The sequence below is a fragment of the Bidens hawaiensis genome, unplaced genomic scaffold (assembly GCF_021521415.1).
Source record: "Bidens hawaiensis isolate Kalapana, Puna unplaced genomic scaffold, B.hawaiensis_p1.1 tig00000697_1, whole genome shotgun sequence".
Taxonomy (NCBI): domain Eukaryota; kingdom Viridiplantae; phylum Streptophyta; class Magnoliopsida; order Asterales; family Asteraceae; genus Bidens; species Bidens hawaiensis.
Window position 1 is genome coordinate 2,768,734 of NW_027491041.1, and position 16,332 is coordinate 2,785,065.

At 38.6% G+C, this 16,332-nt stretch overlaps 1 protein-coding gene across 1 annotated transcript; it reads left to right on the top strand.

Annotated features, from left to right (window-relative positions):
- Positions 1–8,927: 8,927 nt before the first annotated feature.
- LOC143531330 (subtilisin-like protease SBT4.15) lies at positions 8,928–13,823 on the top strand. The gene is made up of 11 exons (XM_077026652.1): positions 8,928–9,020; positions 9,115–9,209; positions 9,303–9,400; positions 9,470–9,616; positions 9,714–9,819; positions 10,758–11,262; positions 12,139–12,236; positions 12,340–12,561; positions 12,646–12,757; positions 12,825–13,041; positions 13,270–13,823. Exons 1-11 carry the CDS (start codon positions 8,928–8,930, stop codon positions 13,821–13,823), a joined length of 2,247 nt encoding a protein of 748 aa, XP_076882767.1.
- The last annotated feature ends 2,509 nt before the right edge of the window (positions 13,824–16,332 follow it).

The window sequence follows — 16,332 nt, forward strand, 5'->3', positions numbered from 1 at the left end:
TCGGCCTTGGTTTTGGAATATACCAGAACGTCATCGATAAACACGATTACGAATTGGTCCAAGAAAGGCCTACACACCCGGTTCATTAGATCCATGAAGACAGCGGGGGCGTTGGTTAAACCGAAGGGCATGACCAAGAATTCAAAATGACCGTAGCGGGTTCGAAAGGCAGTCTTGGGAATATCCTCTTCGCGGATACGCAACTGGTGATAGCCAGAACGAAGATCGATTTTGGAGAAACAAGAGGCACCTTGGAGTTGGTCAAAGAGGTCGTCAATACGCGGTAAAGGGATACCGGTTCTTAATGGTGAGCTTGTTCAGCTCGCGGTAATCGATACACATGCGAAACGAACCGTCTTTCTTTTTAACGAACAAAACCGGAGCACCCCAAGGCGAAGAGCTAGGGCGAATGAATCCTTTATCGGTCAACTCTTGAAGTTGACTTGCTAATTCTTGCATTTCAGCGGGTGCAAGTCGATAAGGAGATTTGGCTACGGAGGATGCACCAGGGACAAGATCAACACGAAACTCGACTTCCCGAGCGGGAGGTAAACCAGAAAGATCATCAGGGAAGACTTCAGGAAAGTCACGCACGATGGGGATTCAGAAAGTTTCTTCTTTCCTTCATCGGTTTGACCACATGAGCTAAGAACGCGACACATTTCTTCCGCAAAAGTCTTCGGGCTTCAGTGCATGACATAAGTTTAAGACCGTTAGATGGTTTCTCGCCGTAGATATGAAGATCTTGACCATTTTCCCGAGGAATGCGAATCAATTTCTTGGCGCATATTACTTCGGCGCGATTTTGCGAGAGCCAGTCCATTCCAATAATCACATCAAAACTTCCAAGAGGCATGGGAATGAGGTCGATTAGAAAATCATGTTCATTAAGGTTAAGCGTGCAATCTTTGATCACGGAGTTTATTAAAATAGTTTCACCATTAGCCAATTCAACTGAAAAGTTTTCGTTTAAGTTCTTTCGCGGTCGCGCAAGTTTTTGTTCAAATGCGCGAGAAATAAAACTTCTATCGGCGCCAGTATCAAAAAGTATAGATGCATATTGTCCGTTAAGTAAAAATGTACCATTAACCACGTCATTATTCGCTTGCGCTTGGTGCGCGGTTATATTAAAAGCTCGTCCGCGCGTCACTTGGTTTGAAATTTGGTTAACCGGATTAGCTTGTGTAATTTGTACTTGCAGTCTCGGGCACGCGTTCCGGAAATGACTGAGGTCACCGCAGTTATAGCACGACCTGGGTCGTGGATTAGGGTATGTTGGTTGTGGGTTTAGCGGGTAAGTTGGTGGTGTTTGCGTGATTGGGTTGGGAAGGACTCTACAGTTCTCAGCAGTGTGACCAGTACGGCCACATCGGTTACATTGTCGACACGAGACTTGAGTTGGATGGTGAAGTCTACAGGTTGGGCAAAAGGGTTGGTTTCCTGTGTAAGGTTTCTTAGTTGACGGGGCAGGGAGTGCGGGATTGGTTAAGGCATAGTTATGGACTACAGGGGGGTGTTGGGTAGGTTGACAGTGGGTTAGGAGCGTATACTGGAGGCTGGTAGGCGGGTTGCTGGACAATGAGCGGGTTGGTAAGCGCGTAGGCTTGGTGATTGGGTTTGCGCCTGCGCTTGAGGTTGTTACGGTTTGAGGGTTCTGGCTTGGTTTCTGTTGGTTCTGGGACAGTCTTGGTGAGTTTGGTCTTCTCGGCTCCCCGCAGGAACAGGGTTCCTGCCCTGACATGGTTGTCGCTGAGCACAGCGGCCAACTCGATGGCGTCAGAGAGGGTTGCTGGGTTCCTGGCCCATACAGAATCTTGAATTTCCATGGGGAGACCCCCAAGAAACTTCTCGATGGCTCGGCGGGAAGGGGTAACTAGGTGCGGGACAAGCAAACTTAGTTCGTGGAAGCGCGTAGCGTACTCGCGCGCTTCGCCACTGTACTGCTTCAAGTTCCAAAATTCCTCCTCAAGGCGCTTTATTTCATTGGGAGGGCAGAATTCTCTAGTCAAAAGTTCCTTGAATTCCTCCCAGAGCATGCTAGAAGCAGCCTCTGCGCCACGCGCATGAGCTACTCCGTTCCACCAAGTAAGCGCCCTTGATTCTAGGACACTTGAGGCGTATAAGGTTCGTCGGTCTGGAGGGCATTGGGTATGGAGGAAGGTGTTCTCAATTTTCTCGAGCCATTGGAGCATTACGGTGGCTCCTTCAAGCCCTGTGAATTTCAGAGGGTTACCCGCATTAAAGGATTTAATATTGTATCCGGAGGGGTTGGTATTATTTTGGTTTAAGGCTTGGGCTATTGCGGCGGCCATTTCCTGGGAACGTTGCTGCCTACGTCTGCGCGCGGCTTCTCTCCTCTGATGACGGCGAGCTGATAGCGGAGGCCTTCTATAAAAGTTTTAGTTTTTGTTAATATCTTGGTATGGGAAATCGTTTTAGCGCAAAGTATATCATTGTAAAGCTTGTTTCGCGGAGTTAAATGCTATCAAATTTTGAAGTAAAATATAAATTTAAATGCAAACTTAATACAGGTAATGAATTCGAATTGAGAATCGACAATTCATGCATCACCATGACTTTCCGAATTCTCAATTTAAAATATCGAATAAATGAATATTGGAGATTGACAATTCATGTATCACCATGACTTTTCAAATCTTCAATTTAAAACATAAAGTTAATGGGGATTGAAAATCAACTATTCATGTATCACCATGACTTTTCGGATTTTCAATGCTAAATCCCAACAACAAACGAATATGTAAGTAAAGAAATAAATTGAAATTTAACAATAAAAATCGAAAGATCGCGGATAAAACACGAAATCATGTGTTGCGTATGCGCAAGCATATTTTATAAATATCGAGTAATTAACAATTAGCGCGCAAACATGAGATATTTCTCATGCGCGAGAAGGGACTCTTAGGTATTCTAGGTCGTTACGTCTAACCACCTATCCTAAAGTCACAGAGCTCTGATACCAATCTGTAACACCCCGACCGATGGCGGATTATACATCGGGGCGCCACGTATTGTTTCATTACTCGTGACACTATTTGGGTGTCAATATTTAATAAATACATTTTTCATTGCGCACGCGCAGAACACAAATCGTAAAGTAACATAAATCATATCTTAACTCAAAATATTCAAATAACATAATTTGTCTTGTTACATTTTAATCTAGGTCCAAAGAAAAAGAAAACATCCTACGTGTCCTTGAGATTCCCAAAAGCAGCTACAGCAAACCTGAACATGTGTTAAAATAAAACGTCAACACTTGCGTGTCGGTGAGAAATCAAGTTTAATAGATATAAATAGATAATAACAAACACTGCGCGCAACATGTGCTTAACTGGGGTTTAACATAGGGTGTAATCAGATTGTGATCAAGCCTAAATAAATCATAGCTCATAGTTCAATCCGTGTTCCCAATCGAGCACAAAAACAAATAATCATACGTGCATGTGTAAACAAAACAAGAAAACCGTAAACGATAGGTCTCCCGTGTTCATCTAATGGATCCATGAAAACTTCGGAATAGGCCGAACAAAGCGGTTAATGATTCACACATACAAATAAACAGCCAAGTAAACGTCCATAACACATGGGGTTTTGCGCACATAAATTTCATAAACAAGTTTAAGACTCAAGTTGTACGAACACATGAACATCCCAAAACGTTAAAAATAAAAGGGGATTAAGTACGAGATTACTCACCTGTAAACGGTGTGTTGAAAGATAATGCAAGAATCCAAATTTTTAAACAAGCACAAGTTAACCTATAAATAAGAGGTTATTGGTTTAACGATTTTTTTTTATGTCTTGAATATGCAGTAAGTATCGATTTTTGTTAGTTAAACAAATTAAAACAAAATATATATATTTATATGTTTACCGAGATTCTGGGCAGAACAGAAGAGAAGACGGAGGCAAAGAGAGGAGTGGCGCTGCTGAGGAACTACGGCAGAGAGCAAAGGGAGAGAGATTTGGGGAGTGTTTAAGTGTAGTGTGTGTAGTGTTAATAAACAAGAAAATAGCTTAATTTATAGGGAAAACCCAAGGGAACACAATCCCTTGAAAAGGGGAAAAGATCTTATCAAATCAAGCAAAAGATATTAAAAGCACAAGAAGACAAAAGCAAAAGATATTAAAAAGCACAAGAAACCAAAAGCAAAAGATATCAAAAGATATGCCGGCAGCTGCAGGGGATGGGGAAAAGCTGACAGGTTACTGACTGGTTACAGATCAAAGCATGGGAGGTGTCAGATAAAGCACTGTTCAAGACATGCAAAAGAAGATTTCAGAAGATTATGTCAGTCACTTTTTCTGTCAACCAATAGGATTGGTGCGCATGCTGCGCCGAAAGTGGCTTTTCGGACAGATGTCGGAACTGACCTACAGTGCTCATACAAAAGATAAGATATTTCAAAAGCATACAGGCTGACATAAACTGAAGAAAAGACTTAAGGTCTAGCGCGAGAAGACTCGAGCGCGCGCGAGGGCGAAGGCAGAGAACAATCCTTAGCGCGCCGCGGGAAGAACTACAATCCTTAGCGCGTCGCGGGAAGAACTACAATTCTTAGCGCGCCGCGGGAAGAACTACAATCCTTAGCGCGCCGCGAGAAGAACTACAATCCTTAGCGCGCCGCGGGAAGAACTACAATCCTTAGCGCGCCGCGGGAAGAACTACAATCCTTATCGCGCCGCGGGAAGAACTACCATTCTTAGCGCGTCGCGGTAAGAACTACCATTCTTAGCGCGCTGCGGGAACAGTTCGCCTCGCGTAATGCAGGAACAGTTGGTCTTCGCGCAGGCTTCCTTGTAAGGAGTCTGGCGCGTGGATCTGCGCAAGCATCCTTAGGCGGGAAGAACCAAAGGACAAGCAAAGAGTTAAGAGAAAAAGGGGTTCCAGGATTAAGGGTTAAGCAGAGGGGCGGGACGGCGACAAGAGAGAAAAAGGGAGGCGGGACGGCGGAGAGAAGGAAGAAAGGGACGGGTCGGCGGAAAAGAAATTATTATTATTAGTAAGTAATATAAATATATATATATATATATATATATATATATATATATATATAATTTATTAATGTTAAAATTACAAAGATTAATAATCAAATTTTAAATTATAAAAAAAAGAATCGGATTCGAAAACGGGTACCTGGGTCGGGTCGGATTGGGCAGTTGTCACAAGTAGATCGGGCCGTAGGAAGTTAGTAAATGTAAACTTGGTAGCCCGTAGCCCAACGGGTGCGATATGGGACAAAAATGTGATGTTTGGACTATGAAAAACACGGTATACAAAGTTGGTACAGCCCACAAAAAGGGTAGAATCGGGCCCTAAGGGAGAGTCGCGGAGGAAAATGGTTGTACAATGGTAAAAAACGAAGAAGGGAAAAGAATTCGCATCGCACAAGCCATGCGAAGCGAACTTCCATGCGAAACGAAACTTCCATGTGAAGCGAACTTTCATGCGAAGCGAAACTTCCATGCGAAGCGAAACTCCCATGCGAAGCGAATTTTCATGCGAAAATTCCATGAGAATTTCCATGCGATTCAAATTTACGATGCATTTTTTATAAAGGACTATCAATGAAACTAAAATTTTTCCAAGCTGACCTAGCAGCTCGACCTCAGCCAGGGGCTCTGCCCCTAGAACCCTGCTAAGGGCTGCCGCCCCTAGACCTCGCTACCAAGGGCGCTACCCCCGGACCCCCCATGAGTTGAAGGGTCCATTAACATAGATATATGAAGAAGTAGTAATAGATAATTGATACCCGGAACTTGTTACACAGTTAGGCGTGAACAGCCAAGGAAGGACATTACCATAAACTCTGAGAAGAACCAACAGCAGGTGAGTTCTAGCCTCCTTTATCTATTATGCTTTCGGGGCTGTGTGCATACTCCTATGTGATACATAATACACTTACTTGAATGGTAAGTGTATGATACGTGTATGATTGTGTATTAAATGTTGTTACTACAGAATGCTTATATGAATGAGTATGTACATATATTTTATAACTAGAAGGTATGTAAAGTATGCACATATGATATAATGTATGGTTGTATGGTTGCATGGTTATTCGAGACAGAATGGACCAGACCCTTATAATATCTGTGATGTTAGGGACCAGACCCTTATAATATCTGTGATGTTAGGGAACCAGACCCTTATAATATCTGTGATGTTAGGGACCAGACCCTTACAATATCTGTGATGTTTAAGATAGAATAGTTTATGGTATACTATAGGGTTTATGAAAGAAAGTATATAAGTACGTATGCATGTATGTAAAGTATGTATGGAAGAAGTAATAGCAAGTAAAATATAAATACATATCTTCGGACATGTATGAGTAAGGGTATGAATGTAATGTATGTTAATTGATTATCTAGAACTCACTCAGCGTAGCTGACTTTTAGTATGCACACAGGTAATTAGAATGCGGCAGATTGCTTGAGGGGAGGCACGTGGCAATGAAGTGAAGACTGGCATCAAAGAAAGAAGATTCACGTGCTATTTATATTATGTTTTAAGACAAGTTAACATTTGTTAAGACAAGATTTGACATTTTGTGATGTAATTGCATGAAGTTTTAATCATTCCACGAAAGTTTTAATTAACTCTGATTTTAGAACTGTGTTTATGAGTAAATCCAGCACCAAAGTAGAGTTACCGGCAACGGGGCCTTACAGGAACATAAAAGGGAACATAAATGTTCGGTAGTGAGGATAAGCGGAACTTGAGGGCAGTATGAGGTACAAGCAATATGTTGACCATTGACCACAATAACTGAGAATGACTCTAAAGGGGTGGTTGATAGGTTTAGTAAGGTGGCTATGCGAGGTTGTATTATATTATGGGTGGTACCCGAGTCGATGAGAAATGTGACTTTTTGGCCTTGTATGCAACCTGTGATACGAAAAGGGGGGGGGGAAATTATTCCAAAAAAAGCGGCGGTTGACAAGGAAAGAAATTCAGGTGGCCCAAGTTGTGGAAGCATGGTGGCTTGGGTAGGTGGGCTGTCCGGTGGATTGCCAGTAAAATCATCGTTGACTACAATCAACACAAATTATGGCGGGTGCATTTGTGACCAGGAAAGTATTTTTCAGGGCGACGAAAACAAAGCCCAGCCGACCGGTGTTTTTGCAACTCATCAGGAGTGAGTCGTGTTAATGGTAAATTGTTCGTTTCCGGTTTTCGCGGTGTTGAAAGTATTGGAGCCGTGATTTGAGAGGCTGTTGGTTGAGAGGTTTGGGGTTGTGAGATGGTTGAGTTGATAGCCGTGGTTGGGTTGTGATAAGGGGAACGAACAGATGGAGTATAGCGGGTTTTAGGAAGAGCGGCAATTTTGTCCTCCATGAGTTTAGCGAGATCGTACGCTTGGTGCAATGTTTGTGGTTTATGTATAACGAGTTCCGTTTGAATGTCATGTCGAAGACCCGAAATAAAACAGTTGAAAAAGGCAATGGGAGGTAACCCGGTCACACAGTTGCTAAGGCGTTCAAATTCAGTTTGGTAGGCTTGAACGGTGGTTGTTTGTCGTAGCATAAAGAGAGTGGATTGTTGGTTTTCGTATTCGGAAGCCCCGAAACGAGTTTCGAGCGCTCGTGTGAACTCCGACCATGTACCAAGTAAGTTGTTGTTGGACAAGTACTTGTTACCAACTTATAGCATCTCTGACAAAGTAACAGACCACATGTTGAATACACTGGGCATTAGGAGTGTTGTAATAGGTGAAATAGTTCTTGGATTGGAAAATCCAATCGAGCAGGTTCGAACCATCAAAAGTTGGTAAGTGAATGGTTGGTGGCCGTGGAAGTTGATCATGTGGTGGTTGATGGTGTTGATTTCCAGGGGGTTGTTGGTAGGTTCCGGGTTGGAGACGGTTTAGCAGTTGATTAGTGAGTTGCATTTGTTGTTATATGACGATGGTGAAATCTTGAAGTTGGGTTGTGTTTTGTTCGGTGGTGGTATTATTTTGGGCAAGAAGTTGGTCGATACGATTAACGAGCGATTGCATGGAATTTTCATTGGAGGAGGAGGAGGATTAGGATGAAGAGTCTTTCTTGGGAGGCATGGTTACGGTTTGATGAAAGCACCAAATTGATAGAGACCCATAGAGAGGATTAAACTCCAAAAATCGGAGAGAGAAGAAACAAGAACTTTGGAACGATTTTCGGAATTTTATTTCTCAACTAATCATACAATTTATAGAAAACAAAAATACAATATGAAAACAATAAGGAAAGGAATTAAAAACAGGTTTTAATTTTTAATCCAACAATTTCTTTAGAACAAGTTTAATTCGGGTTGGTCTTGGGCCTAAGTCTTGATCGATTTGGACTTGGCTCCCTGTTTTTATTGTCCGGCCAGCATCATATTGCCATCTCATTTCATCACTTTTAACCCCTCTTATTTGAAAGGGACAATATACCCATCACCAAAACCCATGCATTTCAACTCATTACGCACGTTCACATTTCCCCATCTTCGAAACTTTTAGGGCAGTTGCATCATTCAATTTGGGCTCTCGCTAGGAGACGCCTCGGGTGGCCGAATTCATGTTGTTCATTTAGGTCTTCCATGCTTGTTATTTTTTAGGTCATAGTTATAAGAATGTAGCGTGGAAATTTGTGATTATAGTTTTATTTCTAATCTCTAACACGTACTTAATTTAAACATAAACTTTTTATAACTTATTAAGATGTAGCTACTATATATATCAGCAACGAGTGATACAGAAGTGGTAGTAGTCACTCTAGAGATCCACTTTTAAAGCCACGTAATACTCAATCTTCTCTAAACGGAGAGAAACATGGAGGTATTTTCGTTGCTCACTGCTTCTGCCAATATTTATAAATAAATAAACCAAACTGATATTCAACTTCATGTGTTAATTAACAGAGAGAGTGTGTTATCAATGGGGATATTAAAAGTATTACAGCCCTTAATCTTCTTTAGTCTATGTCTTCACACCATATTGATCACTGCAGATATTCAAAAAGGAAGAAAGGTACGTACATTAAGATTTAATACTCTCCTTTTGTTTTTTTTTAAACTATGCAAACGATCTCTATCGGTAACTTGGTGTTTTTATGTCCTAATAGCCATATATAGCGTACATGGGAGCTTCTCCTGCTGAGAAGACGTTGGCCTCCATAGAAAGCGATCACCATAGTCTTCTCTTAGACACCATCGGAGAGTAAGTAACGTTGACGATTAATTTACATTTCGTTTGCAAATTTCAATTAGACAATTTTTTCTTAAAACCTTTGGCACACATCCGATTTTGCAGTGAAACAATTGCAACAGACTCGAAGTTACATAGTTATGGAAGGAGCTTTAACGGTTTTGTAGCAAATTTGTTACCTCATGAAGCAGACCACCTTTCAAGTAAGTTATAATTAACCATCACAGCATCAGAAATAGGAAAAGAATGCAAAATCCTTGTCTTCATTGCAGATAAACTAGGAGTTCTATCAGTGTTCCCAAACACCGTTCGTCAGCTTCACACAACCAGATCATGGGATTTCCTTGGAATGCCACTAAACGGAACAAAAAGGAACCTCAAAGTCGAAAGCAATCTCATTGTTGGTGTTCTTGATACAGGTGATTCCTATACTTATAATATTTGTAACTAGATCAGTGTTCTGTGTGATTAAAATGTATGATATACTCTTGATCGATGACCTCGTTTAATGTTCAGGGATATGGCCGTTATCTGCTAGTTTCGATGACAAAGGCTACGGCCCTCCTCCTCCAAAATGGAAGGGTAAATGCGTTGTGGGTGGGAACTTCACCGGTTGCAACAAGTACGTCTCTCGTGTTAGCCAAGTTATTATCAATTATTGTTAGCTATTTGTTGATGGCCACTTCGCCTAGTGGCACTTGATGTTTATCCCCACCAACTCAACTCCTACAAAATGTGCAATAGGTGTTTTTTGGGTTAGATTTTAGAGGGTGTGTTCTTCGAAAAAAAAGCTATAATTAATTAACTGATCATTCATTATGAAAGTTGTTTCTTAGTTATTTATTCTCTCATCTGAATACATGTAAAGATATTAACATTTACCTTATAATTTGTGTCTTACCTATATCATTAGTTAATTTGTTAGCGTTATCAATATGCTTTGCGTTGTAGTTTTCATGCAAATACATGCATGCAGGTTCTGTTTTTCGACATAGTATTATTTACGGATAAAATTAAAGGAAAATCTTTAAAGTAGGTAAGTGGACCCAAAAAAAAACTCCAAAATAGGCCATGAATCTATTGATGAATGAAGAATGTTAGTTTTTTTTTCTATTTTACCTTAACTAGTACTTGTATGTTTGCGTTTGTAAACAAATTCAATTCCTTAATATACGAATAAGAACAGGATTATCCGTTCGGTTAGCGATTGTGAAACGTTCAGGAACAAGTTTAATGCTAAACGAATGAATATGAACAATGCTCCGTTCGTTTTGGTTCGGTTCGTTTACAACCATAGTGTCGTCTGCAGCCTATGACACATGTTACTTTATGGTGGTGGCGCCAAGTCATTATTCATGGAATTTAGTGTTAGGTAAATGTTGCATAGTCGAGTCTAAAGGCGCATGTACCACTTTCTCAATGGACGTGCCTAGTTTTGAAATCCTGAATTTAGATGCCTGTTTAAAAGATTTTCACCTAATTTAAACTCTTTCACATCATGGTTTGTTTAAAATCACGCAAAATTTTTGAGGTTTTGTGTATGTTTTTATTACTCTGCAGCAAACTCATCGGTGCACAATATTCCCACATCGGTAGACGGCCCGACCAGAACTTGTCACCTGAAGACAAAGAAGGCCATGGATCCCACACAGCCTCCACAGCTGCAGGTGTACCTGTAGAGGGTGCTAATGTTTATGGTATCGGCAAAGGGACCGCAAGAGGAGGTGTGCACTCAGCGCGCATAGCAGCTTACAAAGTGTGCTGGCATGGTAGTTGTTCAGAGATGGATTTGTTAGCTGGATTCGACATGGCAATCGCTGATGGAGTGGATGTAATAACTGTGTCAATTGGTGGTCATCCTAGACAATTCTTCCAAGATTCAATCGCGATTGGAGCGTTTCACGCAATGAAGAAAGGAATCTTCGTTGCATGCTCTGCTGGAAATGAGGGTCCTCATCAGCTAACAGTAAAAAATATTGCACCTTGGGTTACAACCGTGGCTGCATCAAGTTCTGATAGGCAGTTTGTATCTGATGTTAAGTTGGGCAATGGTGCAACCTTCACGGTTACTCTCTCACTCTTTTTCTCACCACATACATACACTTTGATGGTCTTTTTTTTTTCCTATCAAACTATAACATTTTATATTTAAAATTACAGAATATAAAAAATGTGAACCATCGATCCATAAATAAAACCATTTACGTTTGTTCATTTTGTTCTCGCAACTATTTTTCTGTTCATTTTCGTAATAATTTGATGTTCTTGTTTACGTGTAAAATTAAACCTATACATGTGTGTTTTGTATAGTTAAAAGATTCAAAAACATATGATATGTACAAATTAATTTGATAATTTTTGTGTACATCTCATATACATGTGTATTTTTAAAATACAAAATTTTATAAATACGTGTCTATACACACACACCCACACATGTGTGTGCTTTTCATTACAAAACACTAGATTATTACGAGAACAAAAGGACAAACCTAAAGCGTTTAAATTCTATTAATGGTTCATACTTTTTTAAACTTTTACTTTTAACAACAAATGTCTATGTTAGATTCAACCACACGTTAAACTAATTAGTTCATATGATCCATTATTTTTTAAGCGTTTAGTTGAATATGTATAGGTTGTGTAGGAAATATACCAAAACATCATCTACACATGTGTAATTTCTATAAGTATACGAGCTTTGTTAATAAACTTTTTAAGAATGTTAGTTTTGATGAATAAACGTTGTATTTCGACCATCTTCTAGTGCTTTAATATATTTTAAAATTTGAAAAATGAGTGATTTATTTTGTTATTTCTATGTATTCAAAAGTTAACCCTCCCCAGGCCCAGGCTCCCCTGTTATGTATTCACATATACAAGAAGCTCTGCACAAATTGTATTGCTTATTGTAACCGTTAGAATTTGTATTTATCGATAGGGAATTGCTCTAAATACATTTTCGTCTACAAAGAAAATGTATCCTTTAATTAGTGGTGCCCGTGCAGCCAATGCTAGTCAAATATACAGAAATGCAAGGTAGCATTTGATCTTATACAATTCCATTATATAAAGAAATTGATAGTAATTTACTTGAATGATATGTGTATATATAATTGATATATGTGATAATTCTGTGCAGTGCTTGTGATTTTGACTCATTGTCAGATGAAATGGTGAAGGGGAAGATTGTGTATTGTTTGGGAAAAAATGAACAAGATGTTACACTGTACAGCAAGCGTGTGGCGGGATTAATTTTGTCACAAGATAAGGACTACGATATACCTTCTTCGTTTCTTATCCCTGGAACTACAGTCAGTATCAAAGAGGGCTTAAAAATCGATCACTACATCAACTCCACCAGGTAAGACTTCAATGTTCTAATATGCTTATGACCATGTTGTCACGAAACTGTCCATTAATGAATATTATCTTTGCATAAACACAGAAAATCGGTCGCTACCATACGAAAAACAAGATCCATTAAGATGGCTGACGCACCATTTGTCGCGTCATTCTCTTCAAGAGGACCACAATTCATAGCTCCCAACATCCTTAAGGTATTTTCTCAGCTTCATGTAGCTTTGTGTAGACCTTGACTCGCTAATGAAATTTATGGTAGTGCAGCCTGATGTCGCTGCACCCGGACTGGGCATATTGGCTGCATACTCGAAACTATCAAGCATGACCGGACACCCAGATTTTGACAAACGGTTTGTTGATTACAAAATAGCGTCTGGAACTTCAATGGCTTGCCCTCATGTAGCTGCAGCTGCGGCCTATGTTAAATCATTCCACCCCACTTGGTCGCCCGCTGCAATAAAATCAGCTCTCATGACAACAGGTAGTTAATGGTCCTCCTAGTAATGTAAAGACATTTGATTTCAATTTTATAAATATTAGATAGAATATATTAGTTAGGTTTATTACAAATATCTCTGCCATGATTATAAGATATGAATCTGGTTAGTTTTTTTTTTTTTTGCCAATTATTTTTAACAATACAGAATACCTGGCAGAGTTTTCATTATTCTTAAAACAACTTATAAATTGATGTTCTGTTTTCTTTCAGCAAAACCAATGAAAGTGAACACAAAAGACATGGCATTGGCATCAGGTTCGGGTCTTATAAACCCGACCAAAGCAAGAGACCCTGGTCTGGTCTATGACATCTACATGAGTGCCTACATTCGTTTCCTATGCAAAATAGGCTACAACACCACAACTCTTGGCATACTCATTGGCGGAGACAAAATCTATGATTGCAAAAGTTTTAAACCAACAAAAGGTATTGATGGCCTCAACTATCCATCAATACACTTGCAGGTTGAAAGCAACGTCACAACCTTTTCGGCAGTCTATAAACGGGTTGTAACGAACGTTGGTAATGCAAAGGCCACGTACGAAGCAGAAGTGGCCAGTCCTAAGGGGCTTTCTATTAAGGTTGAACCGAGTATTCTATCGTTCGACAAGTTAAACCAGAAAATAGCATTTACTGTTACGTTGAAGGGGAAGTTTAATCGGAAGGATGCGACTTTATTATCGGGATCACTTGCTTGGAAGAGTTCTAAGCATTCTGTAGTTAGCCCGGTTGTTGTATACAGATATATACCTCCAATATGGTAGTATAACTAGCTGTAGGAGCGAGTTAATTAGAGTTCTTTCGATAAATTTGAGATGTGGTCGTTATTCAAATTTTAATGTTAATCTTTGTTTTGAATGATGTTTCATTTCTCGTCCAAAACATTATTAATCTAGTTGAATTAAGTTATATGAATTTGGGTGTACTATATATTTGTTTGGTATTTTGGTTTTTATTAATCCCGTCTATTATTTTTTTGGTCGCTGCTGGTCTCAACTAACGAATTGACTGCTGACGGTTCCATCTTTTAACGCATTTGTTCCCACGGTCCGCAACTAACGGAATCATAACGCCGTTACTTGCAGGTCACCGGAAAAACCATTTGGCCGGAAAAGTTACATGTTTTGCTAAAAATTCAACATGAACCCCACCAACACCAACAACCAACCGCCACCACTTGAGCACCACCAACTGATTCCGACGAGAGTTCTAGGGTTTCGGTGTCCTCAATAATTGAGATTTTTACTAGAAAAATGTTACTAAAAGTTCGATCCAAGGTTACAAAGATGTTTGGGACGAAAATGTTGAGTTTTCTGGAATAAATGTGAGTTTTCTGGCCAAAAACGTTTCTCCAACGACCTGCAACTAACGGCATTAGAATTCCGTTAGTTGCGGACCGTTGGGAACAAACACGTAAAAAGATGGGACTGTCAGCACCCAATTCGTTAGTTGGGACCGGCATCAACCAAAAGATGATAGTTGGGATTAACCCTAGCCCTAGATGTGTGCAAAGCTGTATGACTCGAACCGTGTAAACCATTTATCTAAGCAAATGAAATATGGCTGTTGGACACGCTTCACACAGGTTCAGGATGACAATTAAGTTACTAGTTATTGAATTGACCTTATAAAAGTGCATTTGTATTTATTTTAATACTAGATTTTATTCCCCACATTACGGAGGTTGTTTTACATTATTTGTTTTTAATATTTATATATGTATATTTGGATTTTAATTTTATTTATTGTAAGAAAGTTAATAATTAATATACTTTGGTTTGATGATAAAATGGTTTCACAAATAAATGATATGTTAGAATCCGGTTTAAAAGCTATCTGGGTTTGGTAATACCCATTACCCATTTATTTTCTTTATTATAAAATTGTTTCTTAACTATAAATAATATTTTTTTAAAATAAAATAGGATATTAATTTTTAGTATATTCTAATTTTATATGATTTTTGTATCAAATATTTGATAAGATTATTTTCTAATATAATGAGATGTTATAACCCGTTTAAGAGCTATCTGGGTTTGGTGAGACCTTTACCCGTGAATTCGGGTCAAATGCGTGAGAAGCCTTCATTTACAAATAAAGTAATCTTATGGCTTGAGAGAATGGTTGTTTTACATTTTTTGTTTTTTAATATTTATTTTTTGTATTTTAATTTTATTTATTGTAAGAAAGTTAATAATATACTTAGAGTTTGATGATGAAAGAGTTTCATAAATAAATGATATATTATAACACGCTTAAAAGCTATCTGGATTTAGTGACCCATGACCCCTTTATGTTTTTTACTATAAAATTGTTTATTAATTATAAATAATATCTTTTTCTTTTTAAATTGGATATTAAATTTTAGTATATTTCTATTTTGTAGGATTTTCATATCAAATAATTGGTAAGATTAATTTTTAATATAATGAGATGTTATAACATGTTTAAGAGCTATCTGGTTTTAGTAAAAACACATACCCATGAATTTGGGTTAAATCAATGAGAGACCTCCATTTAAAAATCAAGAAATCTGGTGACTTCCATAAAGGGGGGAGGGGGGCGACCACATCGCGACACATAGGATTTTTGGATTTTCGTTTATATATATTACAAGGTTAGGTACCCGTGTAGAACACGGGCTTAATAATTTCTATTTTATTAATCAAGCATTTAATATATCAAATAATGAAAAGTCATGATAAATAAATTTGGTTACTAAAAAAAGGTACCAACATACATTACATTTACATAAATTAACCTTTTGACTAATACAATGGTCATAAATCGACAAATATTATAGGACAAATATCATATGTTTGTATAATAGCAAGGTTAGTTTAGAAGAAAACGTAGCACTTAATACGATATAACAATATTTCACGAAATAAATACTTTATAATAAGTTAGCTTGAGACCCGTGTGCTATACAAGTTTTCATTACAAGATAACAAATAATAGGAAAAAATCTGACAATATTTGGCAAAGTAATTATTGAAACGAATTGTACAAATGACCCTTTTGATTTTGAGTTAATTTGTTTTCTTTCTAGTGTGCAATTTTATCATCAGAAACATGTTCTCTGCACATCAACAGTCAGTAAAAAAAATTACACATTATTAATGCAAAACAATGATCAGGGTGGACATTGCACAATAGTAATTGCTGATCGAACCATTTTAGTTGCTACGAGTATTTTCATTGTCCAAACACTCCAAAAACTTGCCAAAACTAACGACAATTGATCTTATCAATAATTAAAAAGTACAATAA

What these genes read in the sequence shown, in the direction of transcription:
- LOC143531330 (XM_077026652.1), top strand. Translation starts at nt 8,928, where the DNA reads ATGGGGATATTAAAAGTATTACAGCCCTTAATCTTCTTTAGTCTATGT. An exon ending in AACTTCACCGGTTGCAACAA is followed by an intron (nt 9,820 to 10,757) that starts GTACGTCTCTCG and finishes ATTACTCTGCAG; the next exon opens with CAAACTCATCGGTGCACAAT. An exon ending in TAGCTCCCAACATCCTTAAG is followed by an intron (nt 12,758 to 12,824) that starts GTATTTTCTCAG and finishes ATGGTAGTGCAG; the next exon opens with CCTGATGTCGCTGCACCCGG.